We start from the raw sequence: 16,656 nt of genomic DNA on the forward strand, positions 1-16,656 counted from the left end.
ATCTTGGACTGTCATCGCCAATAATTTTTTAGTTGCCAGTCTGTATCCAGCTGTATGCTGATGATACTCTCTCATACATTTATAATGCAAAAAGCTGACTGATGGTTCTTAAAGCTTCAATTAGAGGTCTACTGAATCTTCCACAACTAGGCTAAAGAAAGCTTAAGAAGTCCTTAAGAAGGCTACAGAAACTTGAAATTTGGTGAGCATGTGTGCCATGCACAGGCCTTTGGTTCCCTACCTAGGGTCATGAACACCAAAGAAAACATGAGCAGGCTTTTATTATCAATTGAACAATTACAATTGGTGTTGATTTTTGACAGCATTGTGTCACTTTTTCTTTTCATGTGGGTCTTGAGGGAGCTGGGGGGGTCCAAAGAAAACTGCTTTAGGCTACAAATAGAAAAATTAGATGTCTATCAAGGGGATGAACTGTAATTGGCCTCTTTCATATCCCTTTCTGTTCAAGCTTCTTTAATATCAGACAAACATTTGCAGATACATTCCTGCTTTAACATTGGTCTTTAACGATGGGGTTAGGTAATACTGAACAAAAACAGCATTAAGAGGGATATTGCTTATTTTAGAAATTCAGAGACCTTTTCAGGAATTTAAAGTTTAAAATGTCTGTTTTATATGTAACCATTAATATATGTTTTTGATTTTTACAAGATTTAAGTGATGGCTAAATTTACAAAACGATTAAATAAACATGGTGTATAAACTTTTAAATTATCGTGGTTTTCAACACAAAAAGCTCTCATGATGGACACAAGTTACATAACATATAAGGTGCTTTTTTTCTTACCCCTACTCAGCAGTTCATGCACATACAAACATGTAGAAACAAGGCACAAAAAGAGGCAACTTTTTTTTATTATCATACATATTGACAAACAACATAGATGGAGACAGACTGGTCTAAATGTCTGAACTATACATCCTCAATAAAGACACCAGAGGGAGCAACAGCATGACATCTGGAAATATACTAATAAAGAGGAGGGGGGGGTTCGAGCCTGCATAGCAATGGCATCAATACACGTGACCTCTAACTTTTTACCAACACCAACAAATTAGAAGAAATCCAGCATTTAAAACAAGGTTAAAAAAGAAAACCGTGAAGGACTGCTGATGTAAGGAAGACATTCTCAAACACCTGTCAACATGTCAAACAGGACCAAAAACATTTAAACAAATAATTGTGCATTGGCTTATTTGAAGAGTATATATCCCTGAGCAAAAGGCTCAATCAGCATAGAAGTAAACTTTCCACCCGAGAAACACTTAGATGTTAACTCAGACAGCAGAAAAAGGTGCACAAGCTCAAATAAAAGGGTTCATTTAAGACTTTCCATGAGTTTGGCAGGTACTTTGCCAACTTACTATAAAATGCACTTAAAATCATTAACTGTCTGTTGTAGAACACATTTAATCTTTTCAAGCAGCTGTCAGCTCAAAAAGTTACCCCAGCAGCCCAGCATAAGGAATTTTGTCAGTTATCTTAGTAAAATAAAAGCACAATGGATGAAGTAAAGTCCACTTACAGGGTGCATTCAGGTGCTGGTATAGCACTCATAAAGGACGGTGATGATGCTATTGGGGTTAGGTCAGGTTTGAGTGGTGCAATACATTAGAGAGTAGACTGAGAACTTTGCTGCTTAGAGTATTTTGTAGTGTTTCTAAAACAGCACCAGCAAACACACAGAGACCACTGCAAACATGATCTTTGTTTCCCCTTTCTGTGGGTTTGTGTTTGAGCAAAATAACTGGTGTTCAAAATGTGTTTATTTACTGGTGTGAAAAATGCTGAGCTTGTCCAACATGCTCTTATATCATTTATCTTTCTCTTGAAATTTAAGTAAACTGGTGCTTTGAGCAGTGAAATTACATTACATTAACCCCCATTATACTAGGGTTGCAGCAGAAATCTCAAAGGCAGATGAATAACAGCGTTATTTCTTTTTAATTATTGTCTTAATACTACTGAGGATAAGGAATAATATACCTTTGGATTTAATTTACCTTACAATATCTACAATATGAAATAAAGATCTGTAGTTCTGCAGATGTTAAAACATACTGTCTTACTCCAAACATTCCCATAAATGGTGCAATAAAGCTGCATAAAAATAAAGTTTAGGCATCAATAAGCAGGAGTTTTTACAGTCTTGTTAATTTGGTTTGCACCAAAACATCCCATAAAATGCAAAGAAAAAAAGCAAAAAAAATCCCAGTGTCCAATGGACGGGATCAAGAGGGTGGTAGGAACATTGTAGGTAAACAGTCTTTTACAGCTGAAGGTCAGTCCTTAGTGTGAGGTACCATACTGTTATACAAAGCAATGTTTAAATAAAAATTCTCTGATGTCAAAGTCAGGAGTTAAGAGCACAGCGAAACAAGGGAAGGCTTATAGATGTGGCTAAATGCACCAAAGCTCACTTCTTTGCTGTTCTTTCAATGCTTTTTTTTTTTTTTTTTTTTTAGTAGGGGTCAGTCAACAATGCTTTTTTTGGGGTGGGGGGCATACGGTAGCTCATGAAACTAGATACAGTGCATACAGTAGCTCATGAAACCTCGGCCACTATCAGACCCACCTCAGCCCTCACTCTCTCAGTCTAGTCGTCCGTGGTGATGTTGCGGAACAAGTACGCCATGGACTCTCCATTGTGGATGCGACGGATGGCTTCGGCTAAAATCATGCTGACGTCCACGGTCTTGATTTTGGGACACTGGAGCTTCTGGACCTCATGGGGGACGGTGTTTGTCACCACCACCTAAGGGTCCAAATGTCACAAAAGCACTTTAGAGTTGTAGCAAAACCAGAATTAAAACTTCAGTACTATGAGGGGCCGGTAGCTTAGTGGTTAGGTGTGCAAACACCCATGTAAAGACTGCTGTCCTGGAAGTCAGCCTATACCTCCTTTCCTGCATGTCATTTCTTAGTCATATCTCTCTCCTGAGTTTCTCTATTCTCTGCCCTAAAGGCCTAAGAGGCTAAAACATAAGTCTTTAAAAAGTAATCAAATAAAACTCTGAACAAGTAATAAAACTAAACAATTTAATAATAATAATAATAATAATAATAATAATAATAGTCTGTTTATATGTAATGACAATAAAAGTACAAGCCCTTGGCAGCCAATTTCAGGAACTTTGCTGTTTGCAAACTTGCAAGCAAACATCTGCAAACTTTCTAAACTGCACCAAAATGTTGCCCACATTTTCTCTGCAATTTAGATTATGTATTGGCAATTGCTTGTGAATTTTAATTTATTAATTCCTCTTCCAAACAATGGTATCTTGAAAGAGAGACAGTTTAGTCTTAATGCCTCTACATTAACACAGATTTTAGCATTTTAAAACTAAAACTCTAGTATCAAAAAGTATCAGAAATTTGGTTAACCTACTGAGACCAGGGTTAGTCATGGTTTGGGTTTCCTCCAGTGCCGGTGCTAAATCGATACTTTTTAAACTGCACCAGTGCCTTAATGGTGCCTAAATTGATCCTTTTGCACAAAATCCTGTTAAGTAAGTTTGGTTTTCCTCAGGGTGACTAAAACAAGTCCAAAATGTTATTTCGTTTTTTTGGTCAGACGTTCAAAAGCCTTGATAGTTCTTCACTGTATGCCTCAAGTTTTGGCTCAAACATGCCTGAAAGTTCTGCTCAATACTGTGTTTGATAAAGTAATCCTTTATCTACACTCTTTTTTAAAGCTTAGACAGCCTTTAGGAAGTGAAAGTTGAATCTGGTAGTCACAGAAGTGATAGGTACAACTTATTTCCTCCTCTTAAAAAAAGGAAGTGCTGCCTTTTCACAAAGAAGAGTTTTTGTTTCTGATATTTTTCAGTTTTGATGGCGAGGAAGTTTTATTTTAAAACTCAACAATAATCACTTTTACTTGTGTAAGAAGCACAAAATATTCATGATCAGGTCTAACCTCATCGATGGCGGATTCCTCTATGAGACGTGGAGCGTCAGCTGACAGTAAGCCGTGTGTGGCCATGATATAAATTTTATAAGCTCCTCTCTCTTTCAGGATCTCTGCAGCTGCAACAAAGTCTCCAACATCATCGATGATATCATCCTGAGGAAGAGAGGGGGGGATATTATAGGTAAAAATGACAAAATTACACCACCCTCTTTTCTCTTTGGTTCATGGTGTCTTGGTTCAGTTGGGCGCTATTGCAGAAGAACAGAAAAACAGAAAAACAGAGAAAAGCAACAGGCATAAACAGCAGAAAACACATTACTAAAATCATTTGAAGACATGAAAAAATAATCAGGCGTTTTTAAACTTTCTCTCAGCAATGCTAGGCATACTTGGGTCGAATCTTGCAAGTGTTTGTTTACAGTATTACACTGAATGAACAAATCATTTTTAATCCCTTTATTAGCCTTATAAATGAATTACATCCTCAATAGGCAAAGGCAGAAGACAGCTCACAGACATATCAAAACCAAGAAGGCTATAAAGAGCATTCATATCATCTTACCACAATAATTGCAATTCTGCCTCCCACATCTCCGACTACAGTGATGGGAGGTTTCTCCTTGGCCATCATCACTAAAAAGAGAGCAGATCTGGTCACCTTTAGGAGCACCATGAGGAGAATATGTGTGCTCATTTCACCTAATTAAACAGTAGATTGGGTAAAATGGGTTGAGAAAATGTTCTGCAATTTAGGCAAATCTGCAAGCCAAATCATCAGACGGTGTAAATTATTTGAAGCAACTGTGTTAGATTAAATAATGCAGCTTTGTTTCATTTAAAAAGAGAAACATTTTTAGTATTTCCCCCCATTGTACCCCACCTACCCCTGAGAGATTAAACTCAAATGCCAAACTTGGTAGAGCACATGCCATGCAAAATCAAAGCACAGGGTTTTTCTGCCCAGGATACCCAATCAGGATTAAAAACTGCCTGGACACACACGACCTCAGGCCCTCAGGCAGCGTGGCAGCAGTCTGCATATGAACCAATATGCACCAGAACGATCGGATTTCACACAGGACGACAGTGGCCGACAAGCACTGATGAGGGTTTCTTCATACACACTTGCCAACGTTCTGGGGTCGGTCATCAAGTCGAAACATCACTGCTGCCGAGGACTAAGTTTACATGCACGCAAGAATCTGATTAACAACAGCTGCATTTGTCCAACAAAAATAATGTCATAACTCAAATGTAGGCAGGCTTTTCAGTTTAAATAAACTGTATTGGAATTTGGTGTAAAATTAAATATTATGATGCAACTTAAAGCTCCTGTGAGGAACTATTAGTGTGTGTCGATTTTTGAGAAAGTGGTGCCTATCATCTAATCTTCTCTAAGCAGTTATCTCTTCACTCATCCTACTTTCTTCTAAAAGTCAAATGTTTAACTTAATGTAAATATTTGTTTCATAAATAAAGATTATTTGGTGAAAATCACATCGTATGACTCCTACTCTGGCAGCATTTAAAATGACAATAACTAAGAAATTAGATTACTCTGGGTTACTTTTTGTATCCTTAAAGGAATATCACATCGTTTGGTTGGCTAAGGTCTCTGAGGGCACGATCATAATATACATAGAGAGCTGTTGCCCTTCCCCTCATAGGCAGCACACATTTCTTGACAATCAGAGAGCACTTCAAATGGCAAAGACAACGTGAGAAGCCAATAACTCACGTCAACTCACAGTAATATTACTGAATTCTGCATAAATATGACTGCTAGTGTCTACATACAAACAGTTTATAAAAACGGGCTGTAGAGTATGCTTATATGTATTCTGCTGGCACTATGATGTCTATAGTTTGTGGCTAAATGGCTGAAGTGGAGAGGCAATTTAATTCAAGCTAGTTAGAAGGCTTGTAAGGCACCAAACTCAACTAAAGGAACTAAACAGTAAAAAAGTAAAAAAATTAATTAATTATTTTTGTTATGTTAAGCTCATCTTGACTGTAGCCCCATGAAAGATTAAAAAATAATTGAGGATATGCCTGTTCCATCTTTTGTAAGTGATCGTACTGTTAGATTAACTTTGACACTTAACTTTGAAAAATGATTAAATATTCATTAGTGTCTGTTTCATATCTAGCCTCAAACTCCTCCGGAGAGCTTTAAATACATGTGCAGGTGAAAACTCTGCCTTTTCAGAGCTTCTAAATCTTATATCACCATATTTTAAATTTTAAAATCATATATAAAAAGCACTGTGTTGTAAATTCAAACATTGGCATTTGAACTGAGTATACCAAAACGCAGCTGTGTTTTCAGTATCATAGTGCATGTAAATGTAGTCATCCAAAGGGGTATAAGGAAACAATCAACAGGTGAACAATCAGCCAGCGAAGCCGATTGTGAAGGAAAAGAGTAGAAAGAAGCAGAGAAGAGGAGCATGCCTTGCAGAACACTTTGCTGAATACCGTGAGTCGCACGGCATCAGAGCACCTGGGAGAGTCACAATCAGACTGTTATCACTTAGAACCAAAAACAGCGAGAAGCCATGTTGACAGCAGTACACACTCTTATCAAAAATGTGTTTCTTTTTTTTTTTTAATTTCTGCCAAATTGCAAGAAGCTACCTGAGAAATGTTTGGTCAGATATCTTGAGCTTAATTTAAACTCAAATATTTGAAATTATTCTCTGATATATGATTCATTTTAAAGATTTATCAGCAAACCAGGTTTCCAGAAGGCATAATAGCACTATTCAGATTAAATAAGTTCTGCTTTTACACATGGAACTATCATTGAAGAAGCATCTAAACCTTTGATTTTTTGTGTTGCTTGAATTAAATGCAGAAACATACAAATCATTCCATTCAGTGTTTCTTCTTTCATTTCATGTTAGATTCAGTAGCATGCTTTAAATTCTCTTCACATGCACTTATGACCAAATGTTAATCAGGTTTTAAAGAGCGGGTTTGGTATGGGTGCACCATGTGTTGATTGGCAAGATGAGTCCAGATATTAAACTGAAAACATAAAAACATGTTTGGCATGGTTCTGGTTTGATTTATGGATTTTAAAATAAAATCAGAACACAACAAAACAAAGAGCGGTTTGGACATCTTGTAGAAGCATCGGTCTGGAATCTTGAAGAGGTGCAGAAACACGAGAAAGTCAAGTATGCCATGCAAATTAAAGCGTTTAATACAGGGGAAATAGTAGCTGATTGTAGGTAACACATTTTCAACCGGCTTCCTCTTCTGAATCCAGACTGAATTTTTTACAAGATGCAACACAAACCCCTTTTTTTCTTCACATGCACAAATTGAGGAGCCATTTGAAGAGGATTCATTGGATAGTCAGGTGTGGAGTTAAGTTTACGGTCGTACTTGGGAGCTCTATGCCAGGGAACGGAGCTTGTTGTTTGCCTGCTATTACCAACAAATAAACACCACGTTAACACAAAATGCACAAATATTTGACATGACAAACACATGATGCCAAGACTTGGAAAATCCTCCTGCCAGGTAAACATATATAAGATCAAAACAATCTACATCATTACATATAAAATTAGTTAAATTTTCTTAATGTTGATGCCATAAAAGAGGATTTTTAAAGAGGATTTTTTAAGTCAAGGGTGAGAATAGAAACACAAGTAAGGATAGAAATATATTTACTAAATAATAAAGTGAATACTGGACGTAAATACTTTTGGAGTCATTTGCCAATGACACAGTTAATTGATGTTTTTGTATCAAAATGGTCTTACCAGGTTAAAACACTGCAAATGTTAAAACTATCATAGATCACAAAGCTACTTTAAGTAAACAAATATCTTAAATCAATGATATGATGACTGAGCACGCCACTCTCTGTAAGCGAGGAGGTTTCAGCTTGTGGATGATGCAGCGAGAGAGGAAGTGTCTGTGGAACTAAAAACATGCAGTAACACAAAAAACAACTTCTCGGAGGATGGTTTCATAGCGTGAGTGAAAAACAGCAGAATCCTCAAACAGGTTAGCATAAAGAAGAGCTGTGTTAGGCTTGAATTATGAATGCAGTGAAGTCGTTAAAGTGGATCATGATGTGACACATAAAAAGCAACAGAGAGATATGAACAGAAGAGGTTAAATCTGGATCAACAAATCTGCAAAGAAAATATGAAAAACAACACAAGGATGTGTTTTCTTTCTTACAAGGCAGCTCCAGGCCTGTGTGTCCTGTGTTGTTGCGTACGCACGGTGGGGAGTGTCGTCCGTCGGCCATGTCCGACTCTGAACACTGAGCCTCGCCGTGAATCACAGCCAGACCCAAACGCAGGCGTTCTGCATATGACTGAGCCCTGGAAGAAAATGAGAACTAAGTCATCCTAGTTGGACAAGACAGATAGCGCTCATGACAAAAAAATGTTTAATGGTGTCTTTAAGGACTGCATTAACATTTAATTACATCATTTCAAAGCCAAAGGATGTATGTCTTTTTCTTAATCCATCAGTTACCTCTTAGCTGCTGCTGGGGACTTTGCTACAATGATGGCATTTCTGTAATCAGGGATCTGTTAGACAGAGAAAACAGTTGTTTAAGTGTTCCAATCTGACAGATGGGTTGAGAGTACAGGAAAGATTACCTGCAAAAACAAAAATATTAGCTGTTTACCAGTGTTTGAGGTGAAGCATTGCCAAGCAGTCTGTTAGAGCAGTGGTGCTCAACTTTGCACCAGGGCCCAGAGATAGGCAAACTTTTTAACATTTTCAACCTTTTAAATTAAATAGATGAAAAATTTTGCAGGTTTGAGCTCAGGTGGAACAAAAAAATGATAGAACAAAATGAAAGGACAGAACAAACCTGTTTGAAGCATGCATCATTACAGAAGGACGTCTAAACATGCGTTTCCTTTTACTCCATTTTCTCAAGATGACATGAAAATTCATATCTTGAGAAATTAACTCATTATCTTGGAAAACTAACTTTGTAACAATGAGTACAGGAATTAAGTAAGTTCAAAACTAGAATAAAAGACTAAAATTTACTCACTTTCACAGGAAAACCAGGGAACGTAAACATATGGATAGCCGTGTAGGATCTATTATTTTACATCAAAAATTTGTGACCCAGCAAATACTAGGGGTGTGACGGGACACTCAGCTCACGACACGAGATGAGATGACATTTTACTCTACTTTTAACTTTGCTTACAAATACATGGGTAAATGTGTCTTTTCTCCAAATCACAAATGCAAAGCAATGCAGGTCCATTCAGAAATGTTTAAACTAACCCTCTTAAACTAATTACCACTACAGTTTCTATACATACAGTCTAACTCTGACTCAAACTGCATTCTAACAGCCCTTAAAATCAAATCTCCTTTCATTTTATAGTGAGCCACATCTTTAACTTACCAACACTGCACCACAATGTCAGTATAATGCTATAATTGCCATAACGCCACAGACAGTGCGTAAAAGATGCAGCACACGGACCTTTTAGGATCGCTGCAACACCTTCTCTCTCCTCTTTCATGATAGCCATGTCATGATGATGGCTGCACATCATCTTTACTACATATTACGTTAGGGCAGTGGTTCCCAAAGTGGGCCTCGGGCCCTCCCAGGGGGCCGCGGGGTCATGACGGGGGGTGCAGCAAGGCTAAACAACACCAGCTGATGACTGAAACTTTTAGGGTTTAGTGTTGTGGTAAATTCTAAAAAAAACCCCAGTAATTTATTTGCAAATATTGTGACGTTTTTACATGTTGATATGTAAGGTGCGGGGCAGGGGGGGCCTGAAAATATTTTCACCTGCCAAATGGGGCATGACAGAAAAAGTTTGGCAACCGTGAAAGCAAGTGTATTGTGCCACACAAATAACGCTCTGTATAAAATGCTGAGCCATGCACAGCAAGATATCCATGCTTAAACCAAGGACAGCTAAGTTTCTCAAGTAATTTTTGTCATACCATGACTCAAATTACTCAAGGAATTGTTTCAACCCTAGTTTGACTTGCTAAGAACAACCACTGCAGTATACAACGGCCCATTGCGCGACATAGATAAAGTTTTATTGATGATGCATGCAGCCAACAGTTGATAGATGAGTGACTGATTCAAGACATTTCAATCTCGCAAGATCTCATGGCTGAGGATCTCTTCACACCCCTGAAAACTAAAGACGCCAAAACAAGTAATGTAGGTCAGTTCTGAAATTAAAGTTTAATGATAAAAGTCATCCGTGACTGGAAAAACGTCTCATATTTCCCATAACCTTTTATGGGCAAAAATGAAAAAATCCATGAATCATCTGGAAGGTTTCTGATTTCTCTCCAATCTTGGGGCAGGTAGCTGCATAACAGCAGAAGCTACATCAGCAGTCTCAGTTCAAGTAGCTAACTAACTTAACTAGTAATCGTGGAATTTTATGAAAGAAAAAACAAGAACAACATCACGATAAAACATATGTTGAAGAGCCTGTGTTGTATTGTTTTCATTGAAACAGAATTGTGAAAACTAGATCTGGCTATCAGCTGATCTAGCCCTCAAATTCCACTCTGACAACAAATTGTGCATATTTTGGTGCAAAAATAAGGATTTCTGCCGTTTTAACAACATACTGTACTGATAGCACAGCACGTTACAATTGATGAACCCAGATGTTTTCATCTCAAGGGGATAAAAAAAATTATACACAGCAACGTTTGTCTTATCCATAGTTTGTGATCAGGTATGCCTGCTGTTGTCAAAGTGCTGACAGTTTAAATGGGTGTAATTAAGAAAAAAAAGTCCTGAAGATTGGGAATCAGCTCATGTCTTTGCTCCCTTCGTATCAGAGTATGCAGTCACAGGACCAAAATTTCAAACATGCTAGAAATTCATCCGACTAGTCAGGAGCAGTCAATCGTGCTGGGATTGGCATTCATGCCCCCTGTGCCCTGCATGACCAATGATGTGTAATCAGTTGCAACTGCAGCTAAAAATATCAGGCTAGAATCAGACTCAAATCTAGCCAAGCTTAAGACATCTGAATCAAACAATCACCTCTTCTTGGATGTACTGAATCAAGAACGGGGAGGCACGCAGGTTGTCAACAGGAAAGCTGAAGAAGCCCTGGATCTCCTTCTGATGCAGGTCCATGGTGATGATGTGTGTTAATCCTTCAAGGTGAAAAACAGATGAGTGGCACTAAGTCCAAACAAACTACAGCACAGTCGCTGATGGATTTAAACGCTCAAAAATTAAGAGGTTAAAACTTCTTTGGATTTCCTTACCTGCTTTAGCAAGCATTGAGGCTAACAGTTTGCTAACAATGGACCCCCTCTTCCTCATCTTGCACTGTTTGCTGTAGGGAAAGTAGGGAATGACTCCTATGATATTCTTTGCACAGGATGTCTTGAGGGCGTAGGCCATAACCAGCAGCTCCATGATGGCTGTGTTGACATCTCTGGTTGTATAAGAGAAGAACAAAAAGAACATTTAATATTTAAGTTTAATACTCCTGCTGCAGTGCAAATAAAAAATGCTTTTCTGCGTTCACCGTGGTATGGTCTGGATGATGAAGATAGTCTGTCCACGGACGGATTCTTTCACATCAACTCGTGTTTCTGTTTAGAAAGGAACAATTAGGATGTAATGTGTTAACTTAGAAAAGCTTAATGTTATTTCCATGCTCATTTTCTGGTTATTCATACATTATCAGTAACTGTACATCTTCAACGTCTACCTCACCACTAAATACATAAACTTATAAATCACCTCTTTTTACTTCAGTGACAATGAAATTGCAGTCTACTATGCAGCCTATATTGATTAAAAATATCCTGTTAACACAAAAGAATATCTGCTATGCTCCTTTGATGGTAAAACTTGTGCGTTTTTCCCGTGTAGTCAAAATTTACCTCTGTTAGATTCCTGATAGACTACAGACTTCCCCAGTTCAACTCCCAGCCGCCTGTGAAGAGGAGAAAAAAAATAAATGTTAAGATGAAAAAAATGTGACTTGTACACTTTTCCACACATAAAAATATGACTTTAAGCAAACCTTTCTTTTATTGTCTTTTCAGGCAACCAGGTAAGCTGGCTAAATTTCTGATAAGCAAATACTTGTTTTAATTCAATCTCTTTTATTCTAATGATTAATAGTAGGGCTAAACCAGGAGAGTCAAACTATACTAAGTCCAGGGCCAGATTTGCTCCGATGAGAACTCCTGGGGACTAGTTAGGCCAGGATTGTGAAAGTCAGTCGGAGATTCTGAATGTAGGCCTTACCTAAGAGCCTAACAAGGCCAACATTTACACATAAACTGTCAACCTCAACATGAAATGTAAAGCCAAAATAATGTTTTCAAAAGGCAAATAAATGAGACAGAAAGTCAAAATCACACGTTTAAAAGGTAAAAATATGACTTAGAATTCTGAATTGTAAATCTTGACGTCAAAACATGAAAAAAGTCAAAATCATAAGTTTAAGTCAGAATTGTGAGATGCAAAATTGAAAATATGAAATGACAACATTAATTTCTTTTCCCACCTTCCTGACTTTTTATGTAACTTCTTTTACGTTTCACTTTTTCAGATCTTTATAGTTTAACAAGGATACTTTAAATCATCAAGGTTCAGTTTACACATTTGCTGGAGGAAATCTGCTGACCTCATACTGGTGGGCCAGTTATAAGAGAAAGATTGTATGATCTCGCAGGCCAGATACAACTGTACCACGAGCCACATTTGGCCCCCAGGCCTTGAGTTTGACACCTGTGGGCTAGACAATATATCAAGTTTTTAAGACATACTGATATATTTTCAAGTAAGATATAGGGGAGGACAGGATTTTTTTTACCTATACAGTTTATGTTAGAAACACAACATATCAGTACCTGCAGATATTAGCTTAAAAAGTTCATTACTGGGATCAGTCTAGCTCAGCTGGTAGAGCAGGCACACATGTACAGAGGCTAGAGTCCTCAATGCACTGGTCGCTGGACTGAAATCTGATCCTGGTTCTATTTGGACCATGTCTTCCTATGTCCTCTTTCTGTTCAATTTACCTTATTACAAAAAGAGTGACAGCCTCGTACAGAGTAAAACATTGATGATGATGAGAGTGGTGAATGCTCTGAAGTATTTATGAGTTTGCACACACAAACTTTCCAGTGATCAGAGGTCTGACATGATAGATTATTCTTTACCTAAACAAACAACACTTTTCATTATTAATCTTAACACCGGAAGTAGATAGGTCAAAGGCGGTCAGTTTTTGGCACACGTTGCTTCAGCTTGCACCAATGGTCAGAAATCTTGCAGAACAGGCAAAAAACGTGCAGCTCTCTAAAGTGCAGCTTTTTAATAACTTGTAAATCAGCTATGGTCTTCAAACTACTGCATCTTGATTTTGAAAACATCTTAAAACAGTTAATGATATCTTAAAAGGCACACTTCAATATCTGCTTGCTTGAGGATGGGGTTGTGTACCACTGTCACTGCATTAAAAAAGATGGCATGAGAAATTAACACTGTGCTTCTGTGCTAATCTTTACTTTCGAAGTCTATAAAAAACACCCATAGGTTGAATGTTTCTTATAAAGTCATCTTACTTAGTTACATGAAGAATAAAAAGAACATTTTAACGACGGATTGTAAAACGGTATGACAGAATTTTTATAACCCTGTCCATCAAAAACTCAAGTCTTGTGCAACCTCTGACCAGATAAAATACAATTGTTCATACTGGCATATTGGATACGTGCAATATTCCAAATATCTTGCATCCTAGAGCCAGGCAATAAATCAATTAAATCGATAAATTGGGTTTTTGGACAATCAAGATTTTGAAAATTGAAAATCGAGATTTTCTGTTAAACTTCATTGTTGTTATACCAAAGTTAAAGCTACGGTAAGAAGCTTTAATTTTATGTTAGTTCTGGCAACCCTGTAAACAAAATGATCCATTTTTTTCCTTACATATTGCTAATGTGTAACAACAGTGTTCTCAAAAAGAGAAAAACATTCAGCTCAGTTTTAATAATCATATTCATTCTGAATACTTTTAGTAGAAATTGAAATTAAAAGTAGTTTTGGTATGCTTGCCAACATATTTTTTCTTTTTCAACACTGGTTCTGTAGTAGAGATGACAAGAAATCAAATACAATAATCAATATTCCTCTGATGCTCTTGTTTACTTGCATACAACATGGAGAGACTTTAGCATTACTTTCTGTCTGCTTCTTAAGCTGATAAAAACTTTCAGAGTCTGAATGTTCGTTTAAATAACCCTGTGTAGTGCACTTTTAAAGACAAGTTCACAGCTTACACTTTGACCTTTAAAGGAACATTCAGTTCAATTTTGTTACAAATAAACATTAAAAAACATTGTTATTATTATTATTATGCTGTTGTTGTTGTTGTTGATAAAAGTGAAAGAAACATGTTCGAATTTTTTCCTTTTTCATTTGAAAACAAAGAGAAAAACAAGATTAATATAGTAAATTTAGTTTTGTGTGAAAAAAAATAAGAGATTCAATTTTTTAACCATATGGCTCAGCCCTATTGCATCCCTAGTTTGTGTTGATTTGGATAAAAAGAAAACAAGTCACAAGGCTAAAAAACTTGGTTAAAGTTTACAGTAGGACTGAACGATTTTGTAAAATAATCTAATTGCAATTCTTCTTCCCCCATATTGCAATTGCGATTTCATATATGATTTTTCCTTGACTTTCTTTTATTCCTAAACAAGGGCTGAAAAATTCTTTAAAAGTGTCTAATTCTGATAATTTTTACATCATATTGAAAATTGGATATCAACTATTGCATTGACTGCAGTCATTCTTATATTTAATAAGAAAAAAAGTACAAAAATGAAGAAGGTAGGGGTTTTTTTTTTTGTTTTTTTGACAAATCTAAAAAAATGGCACCTGAATGACTACATAATATGTCATGCATAACATCTCTGCTGCAAAAAAAAGTTTAAAACTGGTATTTTGGCCCAAGTTTCAGGTTAAAGAATTATTGCACCTTTCGCAATTTGAAAATTGCAGCAGGCCATATGGCAATGTCATCAAATTTTTCGATTAATTGCCCAGCCCTAGTCTACAGTGAGAACTACAAACAGTAATATGCTTGCTAACCACAAGATGACCTATTTGATTTAAACATAATAAACAGGGACTAACATTCATTCATTTGATTCAAGAATACTTTTTAGAAAACATTTTTAAGGCCATCTGCATGTTGACATTGTGCAGCTGGCTGTTAAAAGCAGCTGTGTAGCATTTGGCCCACATAGATTTGGCTCGGCACCAAGTTATGTATCATGTATCACCATTCACTTAATGTCATGACAAGGTTTTTAGCCCTAATTAACAGTATCGAAATAATGGAAGCTATAAGAACACGTCTACTTTATTTTAAAGGTGCAGATTAGAGTATTAAGTCCATGAAACATGTTCTGGAAAACACAGGATCCCTTTCTAACTTGCATTTCAATATTAGGAACATGGGCCAATGTTTATGGGTAATTTATACAGTGCACAGGAGTTGATCTCCATTTAAAAACAAAGTTTAACCCGTTCACATATCAAATTGATCATTCAATCATAAAGGGTTGTCCAAAGGTTCAATACTTGTTGATACACGTGTTCAAAATTATTTTATCTGTTTTTATTATGATAGATAAATAGTTTTTAAAATGACCTGAGCAACAAAACAGAAACGAAAACCATCCGTGTCATAAAACCGGTGCGAGGGGGAGAAATGAATCATAACTGCGAGAAAACCTGTCTAAATGGCCTAAGGATGTGAATGTCAGCAACATTCCTAAACATTTGCGCAATTTAGACAGTGTGCACATGCTTTTCTGCAATTTTTGCCAATCAAAAACACTAACTTACCAGTGTCACTTGATTCTAACTATAAAAGCAACTTTAAGCATTCCTCTATAATCAATATGTTTACATTATATTTATTGGAATTAGACGTGTCGTTATTATATGTAACATAGAAATAGTCCACCATATGTTACCTGATGCAGTTGTCATTGCACCAAAAAGTTGCTGCTCATTGATATTCCCAAAGGCTTTAACAACTGCAGCAGCGCGTCACTGAAAAAAGGGTACACGTCCTTATTGTTAGTCTGTTCAATGAGAACAAAGCTCTCCTTTCACCTGCCACCTGCTTGGTTACCTGCTATCAGCTAGTCATAAAATATGAGAAATGAAACGCAGCACTTACTCTGTGATCTTCTTTGCCAATTCTGTGCATGCTGCGGAGGAGTTTGCTGAAAAAACGCGGTATCCACTTTTAGCCACGTTCATCCTGTCACTGCTGCTGGTTTATCCCCGGTACAGGTAAAGCAAAGACACCTTTAATCAGCCCAATACCGCCTTTGATGTCGATTTTCCTCTCGTGACGTTATGGTCTGTTACCTAGCTAGCTATACATACCGCTCACTAGCCTGGTAGATCAGCTAGTTATACCTGTATATCTACGGCGTGCTGCATGAGTTAGCTAAAGTACAAATGCTAGCCAGACGTAGACACTACAATTAATACTTCGTGTTAAAAATAAGTCACGGGCAAACAGGAGACAACTGTCCGTTAGGTAGCACTGCAGCCTGAAGATTGGCTTGTACACAACACAGGATTTCTTTCTTCTTCGTTGGTGTTCATTGACGCTTGGCTCAGCAGCTACGAGGCTCATTACTGCCACCAACTGACAGAAAGGACGAA

At 37.1% G+C, this 16,656-nt stretch overlaps 1 protein-coding gene across 2 annotated transcripts; it reads right to left on the reverse strand.

The window, feature by feature from the left end:
• Positions 1 to 858: 858 nt before the first annotated feature.
• On the reverse strand, positions 859 to 16,569 carry prpsap2 (phosphoribosyl pyrophosphate synthetase-associated protein 2). 2 transcript variants are annotated; one of them, XM_041817414.1, is made up of 11 exons: positions 16,160 to 16,569; positions 11,832 to 11,884; positions 11,471 to 11,537; positions 11,205 to 11,377; positions 10,975 to 11,090; positions 8,442 to 8,497; positions 8,139 to 8,284; positions 7,329 to 7,370; positions 4,498 to 4,568; positions 3,942 to 4,088; positions 859 to 2,777 (listed from the first exon to the last, which is right to left on the reverse strand). In XM_041817414.1, exons 1-11 carry the CDS (start codon positions 16,240 to 16,242, stop codon positions 2,619 to 2,621), a joined length of 1,113 nt encoding a protein of 370 aa, XP_041673348.1. In that variant the 5' UTR covers positions 16,243 to 16,569; the 3' UTR covers positions 859 to 2,618. The 2 variants fall into 2 exon arrangements, with proteins under 2 accessions (XP_041673348.1, XP_041673349.1); XM_041817415.1 differs by lacking the exon at positions 7,329 to 7,370.
• Positions 16,570 to 16,656: the final 87 nt, after the last annotated feature.

This window comes from Cheilinus undulatus, linkage group 21, assembly GCF_018320785.1.
Source record: "Cheilinus undulatus linkage group 21, ASM1832078v1, whole genome shotgun sequence".
Lineage (NCBI taxonomy): Eukaryota > Metazoa > Chordata > Actinopteri > Labriformes > Labridae > Cheilinus > Cheilinus undulatus.

Bases quoted from the DNA above. Each gene is read 5' to 3' on its own strand.
- prpsap2 (XM_041817414.1), bottom strand. From the start codon at position 16,242: ATGAACGTGGCTAAAAGTGGATACCGCGTTTTTTCAGCAAACTCCTCC. The intron at 11,885-16,159 runs GTAAGTGCTGCG...TCCTCTTCACAG, and splicing joins TTGGCAAAGAAGATCACAGA to GCGGCTGGGAGTTGAACTGG. The intron at 4,569-7,328 runs GTACGACCGTAA...CTCTCTTTTTAG, and splicing joins CCCTGGCATAGAGCTCCCAA to TGATGATGGCCAAGGAGAAA.